General features: G+C 38.5%; 1 protein-coding gene across 1 annotated transcript in view; it reads left to right on the forward strand.

The window, feature by feature from the left end:
* Positions 1–962: 962 nt before the first annotated feature.
* PAPSS1 (3'-phosphoadenosine 5'-phosphosulfate synthase 1) overlaps positions 963–26,132 on the forward strand; it is a 39,840-nt gene continuing 14,670 nt past the window's right edge. The window contains exons 1-8 of the mRNA XM_066317831.1: positions 963–1,195; positions 8,537–8,651; positions 11,717–11,952; positions 13,383–13,521; positions 15,619–15,737; positions 20,420–20,533; positions 22,442–22,553; positions 25,478–25,683. Coding sequence (XP_066173928.1) covers positions 1,136–1,195; positions 8,537–8,651; positions 11,717–11,952; positions 13,383–13,521; positions 15,619–15,737; positions 20,420–20,533; positions 22,442–22,553; positions 25,478–25,683 — 1,101 coding nt within the window. The 5' untranslated portion in view covers positions 963–1,135. The remainder of the gene's footprint in view (positions 1,196–8,536; positions 8,652–11,716; positions 11,953–13,382; positions 13,522–15,618; positions 15,738–20,419; positions 20,534–22,441; positions 22,554–25,477; positions 25,684–26,132) is intronic.

Raw genomic sequence — 26,132 nt, forward strand, 5'->3', positions numbered from 1 at the left:
TGTGATTACAGCACCATTTCCACCCATAACACTTAAGTGTTAAAAGTACTTCCTTTCTAGAACTATTGTAAATGTACTTATATTTACACAGTAAATGCCACTCCTGTTAGCATGGCATCGTCTCCACCAAGATTAGCACTCAACTGCTAAAGCAGTTCCTTTCTGGAAATAAGAACCAAAGAACTTCTGGTTCTAAATCCACACTAAGAGACATTTCCTAGAGCGCAGCGCAGGATGAGCTTTGTTTGTTGGAGAAATTTTTGTCACGGAATAACGCGACAGCCACTTCGCAAATTCCCCGTCCCGAGCTTTTCCCAAAGGGGCGTAGCAGCTACTCCTCTGTGCATTAAGTGGAAAAGGTGGGGAGGACACAGTCAAGAGCGAACATCAGCGCTATGCCGGCCGAGAGGAACGCTGTAGTGCAGAGCGGGTGGAAAGCACGCCATCAGTGAGGCTGGAAAACATCTCTGGGATCACGAAGTCCAACCTGTGGCCGAACACCGCCTTGTCAACCAGACCCTGGTACCAAGTGCCACATCCAGGCTTTCCTTAAACACCTCCAGAGACGGTGACTCCATCAGCTTCCTGGGCAGCGCATTCCAGTGTCTCATCACCCTTTCTGCGAAGAAATTCCTCCTAACGTCCAACCTACACCTCTCCTGGCGCAGCTTCTGGCTATCTCCTTTCGTCATAGCTTAGGATTATGTCCTCTTGAACGAAGCGAGCTGCGTTCGTGGGCGCAGGGGCCGGGCCGGGGGGGTGGCAGGGACATGAACACCGGCAGGAGCAGGAACAAGGGCAGGGACAGGGACACGGACACCCACGGGGCAGGAGCACCGGCGGCGGCGGAAGTGGCGGCCACCGCTCCCCGCGCACGTCACGGCGCGGCGCAGGCGCGTGGCGGGGCCGCCGCGGCTCCGTCTCCCCTCGGCCGCCTCCCTCCTTCCCTTCCTCCCTCCCTCCGTCCCTCCCTCCGGCCGCCGGGCCGCGGCTCCTCCCTGCACCACCTTTGGCCGAGTCGCGGGAGTGCGCAGACGGCACAGCTCCTCGGCGGCAGCGGCTTCATCCGCGCCGAGCATCAGTCGGGAAGGCGCGTCCTCCTCCCTTGCCTCTTGTTCTCGCTGCCCCCGAGGCCATGGAGTTGCCCGAGAGCCAGTGCAAGAAAGTCAAGCTGAGCAACAGGGTGCCGAGCTGGGTAAGCGGGCGGGCGGTGCGCCGGGGGCAGGTGGGCGTGCAGGGGCAGGGGAGCGGGGAGGGAGAAGCGGCCGAGCGGCGCGGTGATGTGGCAGTGGGCGGCAGCGGGAGCCGGGCCGGGGGCTCCGTGTGCCGCTCCCCGCCCGGGCCGGGAGGGATTCGGGGATGGGGGCGCGGCGGTGCCAGCCCGGGCACGGAGCGGCAGCGCCGGGGCCCTGAGGGCAGCGCGGCCGGGAGCCCCGCGGGGGCTGTGGGGAAGGGCAGGAACCCCTCCGGAGAGCACCCGGAGGGCGTCTGTTGGTTTCATCCCTGCCTCTTCCGCAGCGAGCCCTCGGCTTCCAGCGTTTTGGAAGAAGGAAGACTTAAGAATGCGATGTACAATGTGGCCATTCATAAACCTGAGTTGGCCAAAGACTGGGGTTCTTTGTATGGCGAATGTTATGTGGAAAACTGTCGAGACAGGGCTTAAAAAATCTAACCAAAGCCTTCATTCTTGTTCACAAAGATGGGGGAAGATCGGTTTACAGCAAAGACCAAAATGCAGCTATTTAGAAGAGACATTGCAGACCTTTGAGAACATTTGATAAATTTGATGATGCCAGACAAGCTAAAAGAAATGAAAAAGAAAGTATGATTTCTTTCAATCAATGCTGAGTTGAAACAGGCAAGACATAAGATCCAGAAAAAGTTTGATAAGAATGTAGGAGTGTAAATCAGTCTTTGAAGTCTTGCTGTGAGGAGTGCAGGACACAGCTTTCCTGATAAAAGCAGCTATTTCTTTTAAAAAGCAAAAAACGGGGAAGTTGCTATGATACTGTTCGGTAGATGATGTGCCTTGTCCAAGCCTCTTCCACTGTGTACAAGCTCAAACTTGTTTACATAAGAGAGCAACCGGCAATTTACATTCTTTCAATTTCCACTAAGAAAAAGCAAATTCGGAGGTTTAGAAGATAGTGAAATTGACCATGTCTGTGTGGGGTTAACAAAGTATATGTAAAAGTTACTTTGTATCATTTCCTTAAAGCAAAGCCAAGCTCGATTTGACCAAAGGAGGGAAATTCCTTAACGGACATTAAGTGGTCGCTGAGTTCAGCTGAGGTTGGCAACCCCTCTATGCTACGTGGCATGCAGAGGAAGTCTTCCGCTTCTTCCTTTTTCTTCAGAAGACCTCAACTGAAATGCTCTTTGTAAACCAATAAGCTTCACCAGGAACAAAAATGCTGCTGATTCACATGCTCCACAGGCAAATGTTCTGGCACTTCTGGCTCTGCATCTGTTCAGCTGAGAGCAAAGTCAAAGCGACTTACTCTGATGGAATTGGCAGTCCTTAGGAGAGTAGGCAGACCCCTGTCTTTCAGAATTTCTTTGTGTTTCCAGTGCTATTCAAAATACACCTCTGCCTATGGAAATGCCCATGCCAAGCCCACCTCTGAGCACAGGGAACAGTTACTCCCCATTTACAGAGCGCTGCACAGCCACAGACACTGCCATTAAGTGTGGAAAACATGGCTTGATAGGGAGACGTGTGGAACGCTTCCTGTAGAGTGGCTTGGATTCCTAACACCACTGAGCTCTGGTGTCACTTTGCAGGTGACTTCGAATGAGAACTTGCTCCAATTCTTGTTTCTGAGAGTATATTCAGTAGGGTAGTTCTGGCTTCATTTTCTCTCCATCCCCTTTGATGCCAGCCAGCACTGGTCAATGAGCTCTCTCTGTATTTGGTCATGCTGGTACTGCAGCAGGTGGCAAACAAAGACACACTCCTTAATAATATCTTTAGCAATGAATTTCTTGTATTCACAGTACTGGAGAAGATTCTAGGTGATTTCTGCTGATCTTTAAAATTGTCTCAGTTTTAGAGCAGCTGGCAAAGGGGAGATTGTCTGGCAGGAGAGCATGCATTTGGCAGGTAGGGTGGTGCTTTGTGTAGAGGTGTTTAAGTGACTTACTGTATTGCTATCACTGTGGCAAACTGCTTTCTGCTGAGCTATTGTAAGGATCCAGTAAATAAGAATTCTTATTTTAGGTAGGAGAAAATGTAATGCCATAGGCTATGGCAGTATATGGACTGGGAAACTGAAGTTTTTAAAAGAATAAATTATATTATTGCTCAGATATAATTTCTGGAGTTGCCCTTCTTTCCCAAGGACAGTTATCCAAATCAAAACACAGGTTTTCAAACCAGAATTTGAGAAAGTAACTAATGGAAGATATTTCTGACAGATCTTTTAGTCCTGAAATCTCATATAAATATGTAGGTATAACCTCTGTGGTAGCTGAATTTTTGTGTTGGAACCATGTCTGTTTTCCTTGCTTGTGTTTGTATGTAGGCAAAAAAAATGGTCACTTTCCATGTGCTTGAGTTGTTGTTTGGCTATTGAGCAGAACACTTTGTAGGGAAAAAAAGAAAACTACCATTTATCAGTGCTGAATATTAAATGTCATGAAAATGTGCTGTTATCAGTGAATCCCTGGTTTGCAAGAGGCACATGGTAAGCACATTAACAAATGACCTAAAGAACTTCTGTTATGACTGGGAAATGAGGAAGGCATTGAAAGTAAGACTGCACTTCAGGGGGGAGGCTGCTTGTGTTGCTTTTGCTAGCTTATGAGAGTTCTTATCTTGGGGAGCCAACACCGTCATCTTAGAGCAGGAGGATATGGAATTAGTCACAGTTTCTTCAGTGTATGTGGTTTATATGGAAATCATGTCTCTTTTCTGATACTTCCAGCTTCAAGCTGTCCCAAGTTTGTGCTGCAGCTTGGGAAGTCTCAGCTTGCCATGGAAAGATTTTACTTCCTTCCCCAGAGGTCTTACTTTGTGAAAACTTAAAATTTGATACTGATCGCAACTGTAAAATATTTCATTGTTGCTTGTGAGTAATGAAGAATAAAGTCAGCTGGTGCCAATGTATATGCCATCTGTCTGCTAACCATAAAACAATTAAGCAATAATCTCTTCTTTTGGCTGTCTTTTGATCTTGGTATTGCAACTCGGATTTGCTTTTCATCATTTGGATGCCTGTCTGTGTTCTTGCATCAGAGGTGTTTGGCACTGATAGTCTGATTTGGCCTTGGCAATAAAAAAAATTATAGATGTAACTGGGCAAAACATCAAGAAAAATAAGAAAAAAGAATTTGTCATCTCAGGAAGTCTGTACATAGAAAAGTTGACAGAATTAGTATTTCCTTTTGACCCCTATTATCTTTCTTTCTTTTGTTCCTGTAGTTCCAAGGTGTCTGTAGTCATTAATTTCTTTAGTCAGCTACCTGCAAAGCTAAAACTTACCTTCATGCCAGAAAAAGTAAACAGCAGAGCTATTCTTCCTTCTTTATCATTGCAGCTCTCCAGTGCAAATCTGTGAAAGGATTTCTTTTGTACCTCATTTTTTACTTGAGTACCAAGATGTTTGCTTGTTAGAGCAATTTTGATTTCATGTGAGAAACGAACCAGCATATTGGGGAAGAAGAAAGGAGGGATATGTCAGCATTCTCAGCTGATGTTACTGCTATAATGAAACACAGTGGACTGAAGCACTATTTCTGTTTAACATGGTGAAGTAGAAAGGAAGACATTAAGATGAAGTGTTTGTCTACATAATGCAGGAGCAGTGTGTTGCAGGGTGGAAGACATTTTTGGGGGATGTCAGAGTGGAAATATCCAATGGCTGTTAAAAAAGCAGATAAACCTTGGTGATTAATGCCCTTTTCTTCATTAGCCCCTTTACAAAAATGTAGTGTGTTCTTTCGGCAGTGACTTTTATAGTGAATGTAATTAGGCTTAGAATTTTAAAATAGCTTTTTCAGAGAGTACTAACTCATCACATAGAATTCTTCTATTCCCTGTTACCTTATGTTTCATTTATTTTAACATTGTTGATATAGATCTCCAAGGTGAGTGGTGCTTTGGTATAGTGTTAAAGGAGATGACTGTTCTTTATGTCTGGTATCATTTTGGTTAATCATTTAATTTCATCAGCTGATGGTTATCAAATTTTATGTACAAGAATTTGAAGACTGGTTAAATAACTTAAAACCACAATCAATATGTTCCAGTGAGTATTTTTTTGTGCCACATCAGTATTTGTAGTAAGTGTGTATGTCAGGGATAATTTAAAACCTGGGTTGTTGGAAATACAGTGTTCAGCTTGTTCACCTATTTATGCTTAGTTCTGTGGGCAAATCATATGAAAACAAATTATTTAATTGGAAAGTGAACTAATTTGGGAACCACATTTTTTTTTTTTCAGCAACAGAGAATGACTTGCTAAATTATTAACTTTTTAGAGCACCTCCATAAAATTGGTTTTCTATCAGAAGATAAGGGGGATTTGGGTACTGCTTTGCCCAGGATTAGTACTGAACTGCCTTATTTGTGTGCCTGTACACAGACACAGAAGGTGGGGCAGCTGGTGACCGGCAGGTGTGTTTTTGAGTGCATGCAGACTCTTTGGGCACTTTAACCTTTAGTCTTAGGTGCCTGCTTCTGAAGTGCAGGTGGATTATTGTCCCTCTGCTCAGCTTGCTGGCTGCTCCACTGCACACGTGTGTGTTGTACTCTAGGAAGTCCTTCTCCTTGCTGTGATTTCTCATCTCTGCTACATAGGTATTAATACTTTTTTTTTCCATTAAAGTTGTGTCATTCTCATAATTTTAAGAATCCCTCAAGCCTGTTTTGTGTGTTTTGTACACCTAGTGTAATACCTTGATTAGTTTCATTGCTGTTTTCCTAGTTCTGGAAAAGAGAGGAAACTGATGTAACTTATGGAATATGGATGGGAAGAGGTCTCCTTGAATGAGACATTTGACCTCCAGTGTATGAGTCTGGTAATAGACTCGTTGCCAGGGACCAAAAGCAAAGCATGTGTTGGTTTAAGTCTTAATGTAAGAGAGCTTGCTGAGGCAGTGGCATGGGATTTGTGCTTTGAGACTGCTGTTTATTCAGTGCCTGGTACAGTACAACTGCAATTAATGAGAGAGACTATAGCTGTTACTGTGTTAGTTTGAATGGCTGTGTACATTCATTATGCACTGTATATCTTCTAATTGAAGTACTTCAATTATTTTTGTTGGTTTTAATTCCACAATTCTTGTTTTCTCTCTCAGATCTCCAATTTTTTGTAGTGCATAATTGTTACTGCTATAAAAAGAAAGATTTTGATTTTTTGACTTTTTGACTTTTGGTTTTAGTCAGCTGTATTGCTATGGCTTTGTGCATAAAACAGCTTTGTTTTAGGACATAAATTATTTGAAGGTAACATGATCAGCAAGGATAACTTCATTTTGTATGTTTGTAACCTGTATGCACGTTGTGGTTTCTTCCAGGTTGATATTCAGTGTTCATCTCATTTTAGTTGCTGGACTATCACCACTGAATAACAGAGTATATATTGTATTTGTAACAGAGAATAATATTGTATTTAAAACCTGAACATAGGTTCTTACCTTGAGCTTCTGTTTGTATTAACTATGAGCTCAGCTGTGTATAGAGGTGGGGACATACAATCATAACTTCATTATTTCCAAATGAATTGTAGATAAACCTCTGAATAGAAGAATGATGTAGCAGCAGTCCTTGAAGCCACGACTAGATACCATATTTTTGTTAATTCTGCTTTGTGGTGTCTCTCTCTGAAACTATGAACAGGTCTCTGCTAGTAATCTGTAGAGGAATATGGTCCCTACTTTTTCATATTAAATATACTGCATGTTTTCTTTTTCTTCTGGCACTGATACAATGATGAAAGAGAAGGTAGTGCAATACATTTGCAAACAAGGGAAGCCAAAGCAACATTACAGATACCACTAATCCCTCTCATCCCCTACCCTCCTCCCCTCTGTTTTTTGAAGTCTTCTTTTTTGTTTGATTGTTCATGCCTGGTTGACAGCGTAAGGTCTTGATCTTTCACAAACAAAGTTCGTATAGCCAGATACCAATAAAGTTTGAGATGATGCCAAGCCTAATCTTCCTATGGGCTCTCTCACTTCAGATTGTGAAATGTGTTTGACAGCAGGGTCATATTACATTCTATGAAAAAACTCATATTTTAAAAGAAATTCTTTAAAAGGTTCCTTGAAATAATGCTTTCTTTAAACATTTAGAATCTATGATAACCATCTCTTGTCTAGCGACTGATGATACCATACATAAAGGCACTTGCTTAACTGAAATGTGGAAGAGAAGGTGCATAGTTTGCAATGAAAAGGCTTCTTAGAAGTTAAAAATGAGCCAGAGAGCCTGTGCCACCAAATTTGACTGGCATGATTTGGCCTTAGTGAAGCCAAGTTGGCTGTCACAAATCACCTCCTTGTTTTCTGTGTGTGTCTTAGCATAGTTTCCAGGAGCTTCTGCTCCCTGGTCTTGGTGGGCAGAGAAGTGAGCCTGGTGGGTTTGTAGTTGCCCAGGTCTTCTTTGCTTTCCTTTTTGAAAAGAGGCTTATGTTCCTCCTTTTCCAACATCACCAGACTGATGTGAGTTCTCAAATGTGGTGGATTGTGATTTACCCACAGCCTCCGCTGGTTCGCTCAGGAGCCACGGATGCATCTCATCAGGTCCCATGGACCTGTGCACCTTCAGGCTCCATAGATAGCCTCGAATTTGGTCTTCTCCTACCTTGGGCAATGGTTCTTCATTCTCCCAGTCCCTCTATTTGCCTTTCATGACTTGGGTGGTGTGACTGGAGCACTTGTTAGTGAAGATTTAGGCAAAAAAAATTGTTGACTGTCTCAGCCTTCTCCATGTCTCGGGTAACCACATCTCCCTTTTCCATCCAGAGAGAGCCCACATTTTCCTAAGTCTTCCACCCTCTGTAGGATTCCTTTTTGTGTTTGAGTTTGTCTGGGAGTTCCTTGTTCATCCATGCAGGTTTCCTGGCTGTTTTTGCCTGAATTCCTTTTTGTTGAAATGCATCACTCCTGGGTTTGGAGGAGGTGATCCTTGAATATTAACCAGTTTTCTTGGGCCCCTGTTCCATTCAGGTCTTTATCCCATGGCACTCTACCAAGCACATCCCTAAAATTACTTGAATAGAAGTCAAGTCAAGCAGCTCTAGCAGTTTAGCTGTCTTTTTGTAGTTGATTTTTCTTAAGCAAGTTTTATTTGAAAGCAGTAGTTGATTACCCATCAGTCCCAAGCGTCACTGAATTAGGACTAAGGGTGTGGTTGGCTATGGCTGATTATTCTAAGCTCCTGTGCTGCCTTTGATCCATGCTTGAGCTGATGGAATGGGTGTTGGTTTTACTTCCATTTTTCTGTCTTCAAGTCTTTCTTTGTGCCTGTGGATGAATTTGTTTGCTTTGCCAACTCACCCTTTATCAAAGATTTAATCGACTTCTTTTACAGGGAATGCAAAGGGCAACCAATGTTACCTACCAAGCTCATCATGTCAGCAGGAATAAGAGAGGCCAAGTGGTAGGAACAAGGAGTGGTTTTCGTGGATGCACAGTCTGGTTAACAGGTACAACCATGAATTTCTGAGGATTCTTTTGCTTTTGTTACTCCTTTGAAAAGCTACTTTGCTGTAGCTCTTTCTTGCATGCAAAAGTTGAATGTTTGTGAAATCTAGGACTGATGCAATTTTATTACTATTTTTAGATAGACTAGCAGGAAATTGCTTTGGGACAGATAGTAACTTGAGAATAAATTTTGACCAGTGCTCTGTGAGGGTTGTTTTTTTTGGTGCTGTCTGCAACTTAATTCTGGTTTTTCTGGTTTTCGTTGTGTGTGTTGCTTTTTTTTTTTTTTTTTCCCCCCTTTCTTTTTGTTTTAACCAATTCTGTCTATTTGTACGGTCCATTTTATCTATTTAGAAATGAAATGCAGCTTTTTTTTAGGTAAGAGTCTGTATTCTGGATCTTTTCTGTAAAAGCCTCTTCTCTTTAGATTGTTCTTGTCTCCTTGGTTTGAAATAACATTTCAACATAAACCTGTGCCATTGGACAGCAATTGCATGTTTAAGCAATGCATACTGGCAGTTATTTTTGAAGTTAGCTCTGTGGGGTTTTTTTGTAAATAGAAAGGATAAATACATTCTAGAAGACATTTTTTGTTTTGTAGCAGTGAGGGAAATATTTTATGCTGTTTTTCAAAGTTTTTGGAAGCTTAAAAATATTTCCTGTAAAGTTTATTTTTTAGTTAAAACTGGTGATTAAGAAAAAAGCAAAATATGTCATTTAATTGGCCTGTAAACAATTTAGAACACTGTTGTATTGCAACATGAACGATCCTCACAGAGTGTTAGAGAAACTTACTACATTTACATTAAGTAAAACTCATTTCCACTAGTGTTAGTAAACGTGTGTGAAATGTAAAGTAGTTGTTGATAACAAACTGCTGAGAGCCATTCCAAGCAGATTTGATACAGTGGCTTGCTGTCATGTATTTTGTTGGGAAAAGAATGGAGCCTTTTCTCTCCCTGTTTCCATCACACAGCTCCAGCCTCACTCTCAGTGCCTGAATAATCTGGTGGGTTGCCTTTCTGTTTCTTCTGGTAATTCATTAATCTAATTTTGAAAAAGGTCACGATAAAAATGTTTTCTTAGTTATCTACATGGCAGCATTTCCAGTCAATGTTCTTTTTAGACAGATATAATCTTAATGCACTATTTCCTTTTTTTTCAGGAAGGAGGGTGGTGGTAAGATAGCAAGAATGTGCGTGGGAAGCTAGGTTATTGAAGATGTTTGAGCAGTAATGTGAAAAGGTGAAAAGGTCTGTAGGCATTGAAGTAAGCCATGTTAACCATTCTAGAACCGTGCAAACATAAGTTTCAAATTCTGATAGGTATTAGAATAAAAGCTGGAATATTGATATACTCCAAGATTATCTCACTCTGTCAGCACTCATGGAGTGAGAGTGTACGGAAAGATCTTTCAGGGATCACTTTTTATTTTTTCAAGGTAACCTTTATTTGAGAGCTCTGTTTTACTGAATGTTGAGTCAGAGGGTCCTAGTAAAGAAAAATGAGGAATTTAGTGAAAATATAGAAAAACGTTGCTTTCACGTATAAAATAATATGCAATTTTTAGAGTGTAGGTTATTTTAAAGGTTTGTCAGCTTGAAGAATGTTTTTAAATTCATTAATGTTTAACCTTAACTTTTGCAATTCATTACATGTTGGAGACCAAATGATGTGTGAAAAGACAGAGCGTTTAAGTGAGTAGCAGGCTAGATGTGGGGACAAAAATGGCAAGTCAAAGACTGCATCAGTGAGAAGTAAATGGTGAATTTGCTGAAATCTTCTTTTGGACTGTCATGCCTGTTTTCTATGATGGAGGTGTATTTAATTGCTGCCAAAAGAAGACTGTTGTGCTTCCTGCCTTGTGTTCCTTCTGTTGCCTTGCACACACTGTACCTCTAGCCTAACTCAACACTGAGCTGATTCAACTTGGGAAATCATCAGTGGACTTACCTCAGCATCCCCACACACGCACAAAAGGGAGAAAAAGGGAAAAAATCCCATGAGTGTGGGGGGTTGAGATTAACAGACTGAGTTGGTTTATAGGCACCAGAGGAAGCAATGCAATGACTCCTCTTATTTAAGGTACACACAAAGCTGTCAAGGTTTCCTTTGAACTTCATGCTTTCTTAAGGACTTCTTGGCATGGTTGCTTATCCTTTGCCATAGATGTCTTGGAAGTAACATCAAGCTGCTGTTTTGTGTGATTTTTTTGTTTTCCACCATTCTCTGAAAGTCAGAATAAATCTTAATCACCACTAATAAAAACATTTTTCTTCACCCAGTAGCGCTACTTTTTAATACTATCATTACCCATTTTTCCCCCTCACTCAAAGCGTAAATCTTACAAAGATCCAAGTTTATGTGCCATTTATTAATTGACTTCTTGGTATAAGCAGAAGCATGTGCCCCAGATAAACTGAAATCTAGTCTGGAAAAATTATGTAAATTAATTTCCAAATGAAAGTGATCAGTGGACGTTTTAGGCCCAGCACAGGTTTGTTGCCAAAGATTCTAAATTAGATCAGAGTTTGATAATACAGTTTTATTTTCTTGTTGCTAACACATGCCAGTTAGTGGCATCACTGCTGTGTGTGAGTCTTGAGTGAGTCGGTGGTGTCTAAATCAGTGCTGTTTTTCTGGAAGGAGTAAGAGCAGCATGCAAGTTTGGCCTGATCCCATTTCTTTTGTTGACTGAAATTCACTTCAATATGAAATCTTCCCCTTCTCATATAAATATAACATCTTAACTGTGTTTGGTTTCTGAATTAAGTTTGCTCAGGTAGTAGTAATTGCCAGCACCACTGGGGAAAGAAATCTCTATCAGCAGCAGCAGAGCTCAAGGCTAAACTCTTACCTGCTTCAGATTGCACACGTAGCTTTTACCTTACTCTCTCTTTACCTATTGTCTGTGTAAAAGCCACTTGGCTTATATTCCAGGTAAGCTTATCCAGAAGGCATTGCTGCTGATGCCTGCCACTTTGGGATTTTCATAATATGCATGTACTACAACTTACCTTAACTCGTTCCTATGCTTATATATTTATATTATTATTGAATACTTTAGGTCTATCTGGTGCTGGGAAGACTACAGTGAGCATGGCACTGGAGGAGTATTTAGTATGCCATGGTATTCCATGCTACACATTAGATGGTGACAATATCCGCCAAGGCCTTAATAAGAATCTAGGTTTCACACCAGAAGATAGAGAAGAAAATGTGCGTCGTATTGCTGAAGTTGCTAAATTGTTTGCAGACGCTGGTTTGGTGTGCATTACTAGTTTCATCTCTCCTTATGCTCAGGTAAGCATGAAAAACATTTAGATGAAATGTGGGGAAAATGCAAATTGCAAAATATCGTTCTATTAATCTGTAACTAGACTATCGTTCTATTATCTATCTATCGTTCTATTATTCTATAACTAGAATCCTAGTTACAGAAATCCATTTCTGAACTCAGCCAGAATCAAATACTTGGGGACGTTTGTGCTTTATGGTGGTGATTACTCAAGACAGAAATATTTATTTTAAATATAAAATTTTACGTTAGTTCTATAACTGGAACAATCCTTCAGTCCATTAGACAGAATTATTACTCTAATATTACAAACAAGCTCAAATGATGATCCAAGAAAGACTCTTAAAATTGCAATATCTTGTTTGATCCATGTAGATTCTAGTATTTTATAAATATGATGACTAGTGTACACAGCCTGAAGACTCAGGCAAATTGCTTTTAAAAGCAATTTTTCCTTTGGTGGATGAATGGTGAGAGCTTTATTTTTACCAAGTGACTTAAGGGAAAATGTTTTCACTGCCTATAGGTTCTTTTTACTGTATTTCATGTAGTGTATACAACATGACATTATATAATACTGAAAATTAATGTAAATCCATGTTCACATTGTTGTGGGAAGCCTGTTTTCATTGTGCGTAAGAACCTAGTGGGGAGAGACAAAAAGGATATGTAAACACTCAAGTATCTTGAAGAATGACCCAGGGACCTTAAGCTTAGGTGTTTCACAGCTCAAGAATGTGTTATTTTTTTGGTTAGAGTGGTGCAAACACTTCTTATGATAATAATTTGGGGAACTCAAATCCTACAGTATAACAGAAGTCTCTAGATATGAGAAAAATATCTAGTAAAATAAACAATATTTAGTTAGAGAAGATTTTAGTGGATTTTGGAAGGCTTTGTTTTTTGTTCTCTCAGTGAAAGTCACCAATGTTGTTCCAATGCTTGGCAGGCCATAAAAATAATAAGATAAAATAAAACAATGCAAATAATGCAATATTTTGACTACACAAGTCTTGTCAGATTAAAGAATTTAGGGAAACCTGGTGCTTGGGAGAAAAGGGTGGTTATATCAAGAGCAGCAGGTCGTACATCCTCCTAGCTATACTCAGCTGGGCAGATGTAATTCCTCAGACATATATGTATAGGTATAGAAAACCCTGCATTCTGTTGGCTGCATTTGGTTGTAGATCTTTCTTATAAATCAAGTTTAATGTAAAATATCTCACATCTTTGTATCAGCTTTCACCATGTGATGTACTGTAGCCAAAATGATAAAGCTTGCAGGGCGTCAGTTAATCAAATCACATTTCTTTTTTCAAACTTTGAAAGCTTGTTTACACTGTGCTGTCAGCTTCTTTTAAATGGTCTTCAAAGGCAAAAAACAGTAAAAATATATGGGGCAACCTTTTAGGATTTTTCTTTTGTTTTCTTTCAGGATCGTAATAATGCCAGACAAATTCATGAAGGGGCAAGTTTGCCTTTTTTTGAAGTATTCGTGGATGCTCCGTTGCATGTCTGTGAGCAGAGAGATGTTAAAGGACTCTATAAGAAAGCCAGAGCTGGAGAAATTAAAGGTGAACCTAGATGTAATCGTATCCTTTCTGCATAATGAAACATGGGTTTAGTTCACTCTACAAAAGTGGATGTGTTCAAGTCTAAGTGTTATCACCCTTAAAAAGACCGTGGATTCAGGATAGGGCTGAGAAGAAAACTGGAATTGATTTCTAACTCATGAAAATGACTAGTCAAGTGTGTAGGACAGTAAAAAGATAAAGTGGCTAACCACACACAGAAAAAGCCTTGAGCACGTTAAAGGTTACAATAGAAACCACGTAAAGATTGAGGATTAGTCTGTCTCCTTTATTGTGTCCATTGGCCAGTCAAAAAGAGCCTGATTATTTCTGAAGTCTTTTAAGAACTGCATTAATAAGACTTGCTAGTTTCTTCCAAAAAGTAAAACATGGCCACTGTCTATGTGTGATCATTAAGAACACTTCTGAACATACTAACTTTTAAATCTGTCTTCTATTCTAGTGCCCATGAATATTATTTCCTATTCCCAGCCTCACGTCAAGATTTAAGTATAACCTGCAATAAAAAAAGCTTAGCTATGCAATCATTCATTGCAAGTATTGTTGCAAGTGCTGCTTTGCTCTCTGTTACATTATAGTTTGCAGAGGCTGATGATAGATGGCTCAGTATTTAATAGCAAAGCCTTTTTTTCTAGGTAATCACTTTTGGGGGTGGAGTTTGCAGATGCTGTATGAATTCACTTTAATTAGAAGTGATATAAAATTCAAAAAATCTAAGAAATTCCATATTGTGTGGTTGCTTGGTACTTCTAGTACTACAGAATATTTTGTGCAAACAAGAGGAATAAATAAAACTGAACTAAGATTTGTTCAAAATCAAAGCAAGACAGCTTGAACTGGCATGATACAAAGATACAGTTCTGTACAGAATCCTTATTTGTGCCTATTTTGTGAACATCCCTAATATTTTGTTATTTTTACAAGCCCCATAATGGAATTGTATTACTGAAGAAGTGGTAGTGAAGTAAGCAGTACCTGATCAGGATACAAGTGGGTGTAGCAGTGGCTGTATCTTATGACTTGTCTGATATATGAAGGATGAAAATTAAATGAACTTACCAGTTCACAAGGAATGTTGGCAACTGTTAATCTTTTTCTTTGGAAATGGTAATGAGACACTTTTTTGGCCTCCTGTTCCTACTCCTCCAGTAATCAGATCCTTCTAAAGTTTACAGGTTTTGGAAAAGGTACCAGCCTTTCTTTATCACATGGGGTACTGCAGTAATTAATATTTTTATTAGATGAAGAACTAAACTACCAATTTTGAGGGTATTTAAATCCAAAGTGAAAAACTGGAGTTCTTGCATTTGCAAGATGTTTACATTTGCACTTGTGGAGGATGCAGATGTAGAGTTGCTGAAGCCCAGCTGATACTCCTGACGCGGATCTAGCTTGTAGTGCTTGTACCCTTTGCCTTTGGGCTTGATTTTTCCTCCTTGTTTATGCATGGGTGTTTAGAATCTCCACCTTTTCTCCAGATTGCAAGCTTAGTAGGCCAGAACAAGTGTCTCTGGTAGCTTGTACAGTCTGTGACAGTTATTATTATAAATGCAGTAATCAATCTTACATTAGCAGCTATCTTGAGATGAGTATATTAGCTAAACTAATGTAAAAGGTGTTGAAATTCCTTACTTCAGAGTACTGCTTGGTGATATGAGTGTAAATTTACATATATACTGGATGTTCGTAATAGTTTTTCACCTTTATTTATTTTTTTAAGAGCAACAATCAGCTGATAATGAAGGATAGTGGATGCATGACTAACTCTGGGCTGATGTGCACACTTCTGCCAGTGCACTTTTCTTTATTCACAGTAAAACTCAAATAGCTTCACCAACAAAAAAGTGCTATGTATGTACTGCAGAATGCTGAAGTTTGATGATGTCAGATACTATGATTAGGAAAGAGTTTGGTAAAGAAAAAATCTCCTGATTTCCCTAAGAATTCCTGTATTAAGCCAAAACTCCATCTTCTTGCTTATTGTGTTCATTTATATACAGAAAACTGTCTGTGAACAGCATTGAAATGAAATCATCATTTGGAAGAAGTCACCTAATATTTTTGTTTTATGTTCTGTAGGTTTTACTGGGATTGACTCTGAGTATGAGAAACCAGAAGCCCCAGAGCTTGTGCTGAAAACCGATTCCTGTGATGTGAATGATTGTATACAACAAGTTGTGGAACTTCTTCAGGAAAGGGTGAGCAGAAATGGAGACATATCTTAGATACTTTTTTCCCAAGTATTTGTACCTGCAGTCTGAATGTAAGTGATGGAAAAAACAAAGACTGTTTTTGAGACATAAAGTATTATGCGTGTTTCAATTCAAACCTTTAAACTTGTCCTATTTTGTGTTTTCTTTTTAAACCTAAACATTGCACAGCATTGATCTCCAAGTGAAATAAGGTTTGGACAAGTGGAAAATTAATTTATATCAGTAACTGGAAGGCAGCGGAGGCTGTCAGTTGGTACAGCAACAGTGAATGCTGACTTAAAAATGCTAGCAACCAATTTTAAAGAGTCTGATTTTTTACATTGTCTGTATAGTGTACAAATTAATATATGCTGCAAATGTGAAAAGATAGGGGTGCACTTACACAGTGATTTGATCTCACTTAAGTAGGGCCTTCTGTGCTTGTGTTTGCTTTCCCTCTTTTCCACTGTTTTTCTTGCAGCAGTGAAAGTGATCCTTTTGTGTAAACCAGCTCAGAAAGCTGATCTTCTTGACATGGCTGAGTTGAGTTTATGGTTCATAGCTTCTGAAAAGATAAATCTCTTTCCTTGTTCATGGCAGCAATCTACACCATCTCTTTTGAAGTCTCTGGACCTTCTCCGGTTGCCTGATAAGTGGATTTGGCTCATTACCCAACCTAAAAAACCTCACTCCCAACAAACCGCACATGAAAAACAAAACAAGACCAAAAAAAATCCCAAATGCAACACTGAAAGTGAAGGCAGTGAAGAAATGGCTTCATCCTCTTGAAACCATACCCCCAGAATTTGCTAATCCTCTTGTCAAAGAAATATGTGTCCTTACATTCTTGTCTATAATCAGTGGGTAGTGAATGATGTTCCAAACAACTATTTTTTTAATTGAGATACTCTTGCAGACAATAACTTACGCTTTTTATGTGAGATGGATGTTCTGGAAATTTTGGGTGTAGAGAGTAGTGAGAGTAAAGCTCCACCAAGCGCTGAAGTTGATACAAGCAAAAGACCTCATCATGTAGCCAGCACAGTTGATTTTTAACCCTCTGTGTAAGTACAGCTGTGGAGAGATTTAGTCTCTTGTAATGAAATTTTCAAGCAAACTCCTCATGGATGACTGCTTCCTCAGGGCTGCTCAGGAGATAAGACAGGGCAAAAAACTGTAAGAGAATTCTAGATTTTTGCCCAAATCCCCATCTGAATATTTTTTGGAAGAAAATAGGAGAGCTGTGTAAGAGTCCTACCTATGAGAGATGGCAGTTCCTGACTGTGGGGGACCTGTGCCTCCCACTCAGAACAATTCATAGTTGTAGAAACCTATGTCACATGTACCAAGATAATGATCCCTGAAGGCTTGCATTGGTACCCAGGGCTGACTGTTGTCTCCTAGCCCAGTGAGCTTTGTTTAAGGCACATCTAACACATTTTTTCTGTTTCTTTGAAGATAACAGTATAATGAATGGTAAGATATTTTAGTGGTTGCTTAGTTCAATAAGAGACAATGAAATCAAGGCAAGGCTAAACAGGCATGTCTTGTTTTTAGACCATATTAATACAGTGCTGTTTTGAGAATTTAATTTCTGTAGATTTCCTGTAGTTTGAATGAGAGGGCTTATAAGAAGGCTGAAGGAGGACTTTTTATAATGGCATTTTGGGAGAGGACAAGGCTTTAAACTGACAGAAGGTAGTTTAGATTAGATATCAGGAAGAAATTAATTACTGTGAGTCTGGTGAGATATTGGAACAGGTTGCCCAGAGAAGCTGCGGATGCCCCATCCCTGGAGGTGTTGAAGGCCAGGTTGGATGGGGCTTTGAGCAACCTGGTGTAGTGGAAGATGTCCCTGCCCATGGCAGGGGGGTTGGAACTAGATGATCCTTAATGTCCTTACCAACCCCATCCATTCTGTGCTTCTGTAATTCTAGGAAATAAATTGTTCAGCATTATAAAAACATTTGTCAGCATTATGAAAACATGTGCCTGTGCTGCAGAGAAGACTACTTGCCTGCTCCACTGTAACTAACAAGAGCATAACCAGGAGCTTGAGAGAAGCAATTTTGCAATTTTATATGGCACTTGTAAGACCTTGTCTGGATACCTTGTCCAGATTTGTGCCCTTCTCCTTCGCCCAGAAGGAAACAGACATGGTTGTGCTTCTGTGGGCAGAGCAGAATGTCACCAAAAAGGTCAGGTATGTCACGGCACAAGGAGAGGCTGAGGAGGAGTGGATTTGTTCAGCCTGGAAAAGAGAACACTAAAGGAATTCTTGTTGCAGTTTCCATCATCCAGGTGGAAGAGTATAGGGAAGACTGATGAAGACTTGTGTTAGAGGTGTACAAGGGTAGGATGAGGGGCAAGCATGCATGACGTGAAATGTGGGAGAATAAAATTAGACAGAGTGGAAAGAAACCTTTTGCTATAAAGATGGTCAATTATTAGAACAAGTTGCTCTGAGTGTTTGTGGATGTCTGTCCTTAGAGATATTAAATGCTTGGTTGGCCAAGGTCCTCAGCAGCCTGCTGTAGTGGCACCAGTTTTGGACTAGATGATCTCTAGAGACAATCAGCGTCAGCAAAGAACCCACCACCCCAGTGTGAACAGGCACATTTCCATAACACATCTAGTTTATTTTTTTATTATTTCATATAAAAAAATATGAAAGCATTGAGCAATAATAAATATTGAGGAGTATTCTGTAACTTATCATTTGGTAGAATTAGGCTTTCAGTAAAACTGATGCCTTAGAATGGTCACTAGATGGCTTGCTAGCTTAGCATTTTCCTAATTCCTAAAATTGCTTCAGTTTAAAGATGCGTGGATTCCTTTTGCTGCTGGTTTTTTTTTTATTTTTTTTTTTATCTAAGTTGATGTTTTAAGTACCACTTTCCTATGTGTAAGGGAGTAGGTTTGCTAATCCTACAAGTTCTCCAAATGTCAGACTCAGTTGCTAGAACTGTCTTCATGATGTTCACATTTGTATAATGAAGAAGGTTGTTGACAGAAACTGCATTGTGAAACCTTTGTTTTGCCTGTTAGTGGGACACTAAAACCAGGATAATACTTGAAGAGATCATTTTAATAGGCACACTTATTTTAAGCTATTGATGGTTTGTAAAATTAGGACATCCTAACCCGGTAATGAGCCAGGATCCAGAGGGAAATCTGTGAAGCAGCATAATGTGCACTCACTCCATCATTATAGGGTTGCTTACAGGAGGCAATACATTCATTTGATTCTGGGCTTGTTGTTGTGACAGGAGTTTGCTGCAGCTCTCCTGGGCTGTAATGCTGCTGCTCAGGCAGAGAAAATAAAAGCCTGATTTTGCCTGACTTGCAATGTAATAAATCTGCTTCCAAAGTGATGTCTGATATGTATTGGACCAAGCTTTTCCTTATAAAACACCATTTCTAAGTGCTAGTTTGTCTTCTTTTGATTTGTTTATGAAGATATGAATTATGCAACAGCCAGTGAGACTTCTCACATATTGTTACTCCTGTAGTCATTTTATCTCTCACTTGTCAGCATTCTAGTGCCTTTGTTTTACTTTCCATGGAGGTGGTGCCTAAGGTCTGATAAATGCATTAAAATTCCTGAGCTAACTTTGTTTTCTACAAGCATACCTATTTACTCTGGCCTGCATATAGTGGACAAGTGAAGATAATTTAATTATTGTTGTTATGGGTCTGTATATACTCTGCTCCAAGGGTGAGGTTTTTTCTCCAGAAGTAAAGCATTACTTTACAAAGTTTCTCAAACAGTGAAAAACGTGTTCTAAAAAGAACAGTCAACCTCTTTTCACTGATTTTTGCTCCTGAACATCTCTGAAGCATTTGACTGGCTTTTGATATTTAACACCGTCCTTTGTTGGAAGAGACTCTTTACAGTTTTATCATGGTGACATTCTCTCCTCTTTTAATTGTGATTTTATCTTTGTGTTGATCTCTTCTAACAAGTTTAAGGTCTTGAGTATTGTGGAGTGAGAATATCTTGTTTAATATACAAGGAAGAACACTTTTCAGATAAAAAAATTGATGTGTTGGTTATAGAGCTAGATTTTGGTTCATTGCATATGTATGCACAGATGACATCACATTTAAATAATCTAAGAGTTAGTATCTACATGAAAATACTGGTATGTCATTAGCTATAGGAAATAAATTTAATTTGTACTTGTGTGTAAATTTTCAGTAGAGAAGGAGCTTTATTTATTTTACCGTCATGTTACCATTTCTAATGCATCTTGTATAGTTAATGGCTTAAATTCATAAACTCTCAGTCTCTAAATCTTTTTTTTACTTCTTCAGCATGTGTAAAAGCATAGAGTCTGCCTTTCTACTCTAGATAATGTAGGCATTAATAAGTCATAAAAATGTCACTTAATCCAACAGTTAAATATTTACTAGGTAAATGTTATATGGGTTACTTAAGGTTTAGAAAAATCTCTTGTCAGAATGTTTCATCTCTTGTCAGAATGTTTACCAATCTGCTGGCTTGAGTAACTAGCAATATATCATAATATTGGAACATTGCTGGCTTTTAGATGAGTAAAAATTGCATAATTAATAAACTCTTGCTACTGTGTACTGCAACATTATAACTTTACTTCTTGATGTGTGTTCAGCGCCCTAGAGGCATTCTGAGCAAATATTAAGTTCTGTTTATTCCTTTTATACAGGACATTGTGCCAGTGGATGCCTCTTACGAGGTGAAAGAGCTTTATGTGCCAGAAAACAAGCTACAGTTGGCCAAAACCGATGCTGAGTCTCTGTTAACCCTGGAAATAAATAAGGTATTGTGTGTTCAGGTGTCTCATTGCTGTAGTTGAAGAATGGTCTGATCTGTTCTTAGTGTTAGTAGATGTAGTTGAAATACCTGTACTGGTTACAGGGTACACCTTGATATACTTTTTCCCTCTTTCCTTGAGTGAAAGCACAGCATCTGTGGTTTCTTTGTTTACTTACCAGATCTCCATACTTTCATAAATAATGTCTGGTATAGTGTTAGTTAGTTTATCCCTACCCTGGAGAAAAAATTTACAGCGATTTCCTCCCATGCTCCCCTCAGATCCATGGATGAAATCATGCCTGGAATGTCTTGTATGAGAAATTGCTTCTAGAAGGATTGCTTAACTTTTTTTTTTTTTAGTTTACTTATGGAAACCATTTTATTGTGAATTTTAATTGCCTAGAAATATAGGGGGAAATCAATTACTGCTGCTTGATTTTTCCTGTTGGTAGTCTTCAGCTGAACAGCAGTAACTTTTGATATATGTACCAAACTCAAACAGTTGCAAAGAGCTGATCAGATCTACTTTATTGCTTTTTTTTCTGATTAGAACATACTTGTGCTATGTTTCTAGTTTCTAGCAGAGAGAATATGGAAAAGCATGGATCAACTTGATCAACCCTGTCCTTACTTTGCTTAAATGCATTATTTTCCAATTCAGATGAATAAGATGAAGCTGCTTCTGGCTGTGTTTCTGTTCTACTTCATTGATTTTTCTGAAGAACTAAGCCTAAACACAGATACAATGCATGAGTTTTTTTCACTGGCTTTTTGATGGTATTACTAGAACTTAGCTAAACATTTGATCAGGAACTGACTAAGCTCAGAGTTCAGCATCAATTGTGAGTAGACTTTGAAGGATTTGAGTGACACACTGAACTAAGTAATTTTAAAATTTGCCTGGTCTTCTACTAGTAATGAATATTGATACTTCTTTTCACCACATTTTACTAATTTCTTTTCACATATATCTGTGTAAAACTATTAATTACTTTGTTGAGGAATAAGTACTTAAGATCACCATTATTAAACTTGTGTAGTGTCCCATTCTAAATTTCTCCCTGTCTAGAAAAACAAATCATTTCTCCCTCCACCCCCACCCACTGGCTCGTTAAATATCAAACAAGTATCTAATGTAAGCTTGGGAAGAAACTGTGTTTTGTACTTGCCTCAGTATAAATTAAACAGCGTAATAAAATTAGTCATGCCCTTTGCAAAAAAGTCTTGCTCAAGCAAAGCCTGTCCTTGTCAAAAACTTCACCAAGTCTTAGTAATGCACATGCAAAAATAGTGGAGACCACACACAGAGTCATAGTGTGACTGAGTGCTAAAGGAAGGAAATTCAGTGTAAACTGATATCTCATACTAAAATAAATACTAGTCCAGAGAGAATTTTACTTCTGGATTGTCTCACTCGTTTATGGAAAAAAATATTTTGAATTTGTTTAAAGATTAGACCTCTTAATAGTTACACCCATAATTCTGATATTTTTGGTCATAATTTTATGTGTTTTTATTTTTTTTTTCATTATAATATCTTTATCTTGTTTTGTTAGATAAAAGCAAGTGAGATTCTCTAATTTTGTTAAGATGAACTTTATCAAGATTTGCAAATAAAATTCGATGTTGTATGTTTGTTGGTTTGCGTTTTTTAACACATGGAAATTTGATCCAGTGTAGGGGCTGGAAAATAGCCAAAAATATGAACAGTAAGGAACAAGTTGTTCTTTTTTCCTTACTTGTAGAAACTTTGAATAATTTGTGATTAAAAACTGTAATACTGAGAAAACTTCCATTTGTACTGTCCTGCATTTTAGAATTGAATCATGATCTTTTATGGTTAATACCTGATGCCAGTAATTAAGCAGCAACTTTTACATGCTCTAAGTCTATTTCTTCATTTCTTTACAAGGTGGATATGCAGTGGGTACAAGTGCTAGCGGAAGGTTGGGCAACACCCCTGAATGGCTTTATGAGAGAGAGAGAATACCTGCAGTGCCTTCACTTTGACTGTCTCCTTGATGGTAGGGTAAAACACACCATTTGTAAAACAAAGCAAACTCATCATACTTCTAAAATACTTCTGATGCTTTGCTTCTTTGTGGTGGTACGGTAACACATTATCAGGCTTGTGTGCAGCTAGAGATCTGGGATATGAGAATAGAATATTATAATAACCAGTTTTAAATATGATGGCTTTATTCCTTTTATACGTACCATCATATTAGAATTTGAACATTTTATCTTTTTCCTTTACAATTTTTTTCAATATCTTAATTTTTGAAAAATGTTTAATTCCAAAATGCACACTTCTAATTTGATTTGAAGAAGTCAATCTTAGAATTCAGCATTGCAATTTAATTGCTGTTTAGCTCTGTGACCAAAAGATTTGTTCTGTATTGGTAATGAAGGAAAGGACAGCAAACTGACTTGAGTGCTGGAGCTGTTGCAAGTGTGAAATCAGAATTTGAGTATGAACGATTGTCACATTTAATTGATTTACTATGACTTAGTAATTATCCTGGGATGATTTAAATGAATAAATTTTATTTTGCATTACTGGTTGGCTAAGAACTTTTTTAAGATAGGGAATAAGTCATAACATCCTCAGATTTTGGAGTTTGATTGTGATACTCTGTCATTTTTCATTTATTCCTGTTTTACTCCAGCCTTTTTCCTGTCTTCATGCTTCCTTTTGCATCACTCTTTTTTTGATAGAGAACAAATAGCAGAATGAAAATAAGTCACTTTTCTCTCAATTTTGTGCTACAGGCATCTGTCATCTGTCTTATATTTCTTAATTCCCTTTTGTCTAGGTGGTATCCTAGACAGCATAATACCATCCTGTTATTTTGCAGTATAATTTTGGGCTGCTTGTTTTGTTCGCATTTCATTTGCCTTCTATACATCCATCTAGGTGAAAAGTCCTCTGCAGGTGACATGCAGTGCATTCAGCTGCTAAAATAGCATGTAGATCCTAATTCTGTCCTGTACTTTAATGTAAATCAGGATTTTTATAAGGCATTTAAGACCTTGTATAGGTGAGTGTTTCAGATATAACAATATAACAATTTTTAAAAGTTCTTTTGCTGTTGAGTATCTTGTCTGTGTTACAGAAAATACGAGTAATGAAAAATAGCAACTTATTGATGGAAACAGGAATATAAATCATTATGTTTCTCTAGATGTCCTGTTACTGATTTCCTCTTTTTAGAGATCTACTATAACACTTACATGTGTAAATATTTTTAGGAAAATATGATTGCCTTAAAGCTGCTTTGCTGCTTGCAGCAATGGCAACAGTTAAGTCAAAACAACATCCTCAAAGTTTCCTCCTTGCTTGGTATGTTGGGTCTGGGTCTTACAGAAGGAGTCATTTTGCAGAGCTTTGATTCTGAAGAGAGGGAAATGGTTTACGGCCTGCAATGCATCTCATCCTTTGGGCTTTAAAATCAGCATTCATACTAACTGACTTCTAAGCTATGGAGATCAATGCAGATGTGTTGATAGTCTTCCTTTAAAAATTATGTTGTCTGGAAAAGTCTCATCCTGACACTGTGCTCATCTGTGATTTAACAGACTTGCTTCACTACCTTGCCTCAGTTTCTTATTTGTACAGTAGCTGAAGAAAAATGTAGAAGATATTATGTATTTATTGCTGGTCATGGACAAAATAATCAACAGGTTTGACATCTCTTAATATTTTGAAATTTTTATTTACTTGTCTGCAAAGCAAAAGATTTTTTTAAACTATCAGTTTTGGGGTGTCAAACCACTCTCTGTGACTGCTTCCAAATTCAATTTTATGACCTAGTTGCTTTGCAAATAACTCTGGGCACCAAGGCTTAGGAGGAGATGCACAGCATGCATAATACATTTTGCATTGTAAAAGAAGGGGGTATCTATTTTTCGCTTAAGTTTTTCATCCAGCTTTATAACTTTTAATTTCCTAATAAAACGTGTATTGCTTAAATAATAGCAAAAATTGCCTTATTTTAGAGTCTTGGAAAATGCCAAAACTTCCATTAACTTTAAAAGTTCCATGACTTTTCTCCTGGAGGCCACCCAAAAGTTTTGCACTCAGGCCTATGCTTATTAGAACCCAAGCCTTTGCAGAAGACTTATGATATTTACTCCACTGGTTTTCTCTAATCTCACTCTTGTAGAAAAGAAAAAACAAGACTTCCAGCATTTGGCAGTGAAGTAGGTGCTTAAAAATGAGGACCACACATAACCTCAAAATTCAGCTATGTTGGCTTAGTTTTAAAAGTAAAGTAGCTGGTAAACATTCAGCTGAACAAACTGTAAAATGTTTGCTTGACTCAGCAGTTTCTCTGCAGTTTTTCCTGAAAGGTAAATGCTTGAATCTGAGTACAGTTTTAAGTAAACAACAGAAGTCACCTTTTGAAATAGTTCAATTATGTGTGTTAACTACTTGGATACATTTGTTTGCTCCTATTGCAGTGGTTTTTTTCCCTTGGGGCCAAAAGCATGTCTACTTAGAATATAATTTCCTTTTTACTAATTATCCACTCCAGTACCAATCTTGCCTAATATTTTAGATGATCTATTTTAAATTGTTATTTGTGTATTTCTGATTTCTATATAGATTCTTAAGAAAGGTTTGGACATTCCCAAAAAGTAGTATCCTTGCAGTTTAAGTATTTTTGTGCAGCTCTAAGTACTTGCTATTTTCAGTACTATGTTCACTCGTTCTTAAACCTCAGTGTGTGCTCAATTTTATAGCACAGGTGTCTTATGGATGCATTAGTGATGCATTAGTTCATTCTAAGAGTTGTTTAATCCCTGTTAAAATAAGTGTTTCAACCACCTGTCATGTAATACACTTACAGCCTTAAAAGTAACCTGTTAATTAGGTAGATTTTTGTAACAAACATTGATGACTATTAGTAAGGATAAAGGTCTTTTATTTTTTTTTACTTTGCAGGGGGAGTTATTAATCTGTCAGTGCCTATAGTGCTAACAGCTACTCAAGAAGACAAAGAAAGGCTGGATGGGTGCACAGCAATTGCACTGGTGTATGAAGGTCGCCGCGTTGCCATTCTCCGTAATCCCGAATTCTATGAACACAGGAAAGAGGAACGCTGTGCTAGGCAGTGGGGAACAACATGCAAGGAACATCCCTATATCAAGGTGTGTGTTTAAAAGTTGAAAATCTATTCACTGTATTCTGTATACAGTGTATACACTGTATTCTGTATACAATCTATACACTGTATTCACTGTAATCCTATTCACTGTACTGTTGTGGAGCTGCAATTTAACTTATGTGCATGTCTGTGATTGATATACTTTGACAAAAAAACTACTTTGAAAATTAATTAAAATATGAGCAGAACCAAAGGTAATTTTTTTCTGTGCAGCTGTTGAATAGTCTGTACTTAGTGTGAAAATCTAATGTCAATATGTACACATGAAATGTATTTAGAATGTACTGTAGAATCTGTGCTACAGAAGAGGGAACTTTGCCCTCCAGTGTGCCTAGGAAACACATCCCTCTTTGTCACCAGATGTATCATCAAAGCTCCTTAATCAGTGGATATATGCATTGTGAAGGATAGAAAACTTCTTTTCTGCCTGCA

This window comes from Sylvia atricapilla, chromosome 4 (assembly GCF_009819655.1).
Source record: "Sylvia atricapilla isolate bSylAtr1 chromosome 4, bSylAtr1.pri, whole genome shotgun sequence".
Lineage (NCBI taxonomy): Eukaryota > Metazoa > Chordata > Aves > Passeriformes > Sylviidae > Sylvia > Sylvia atricapilla.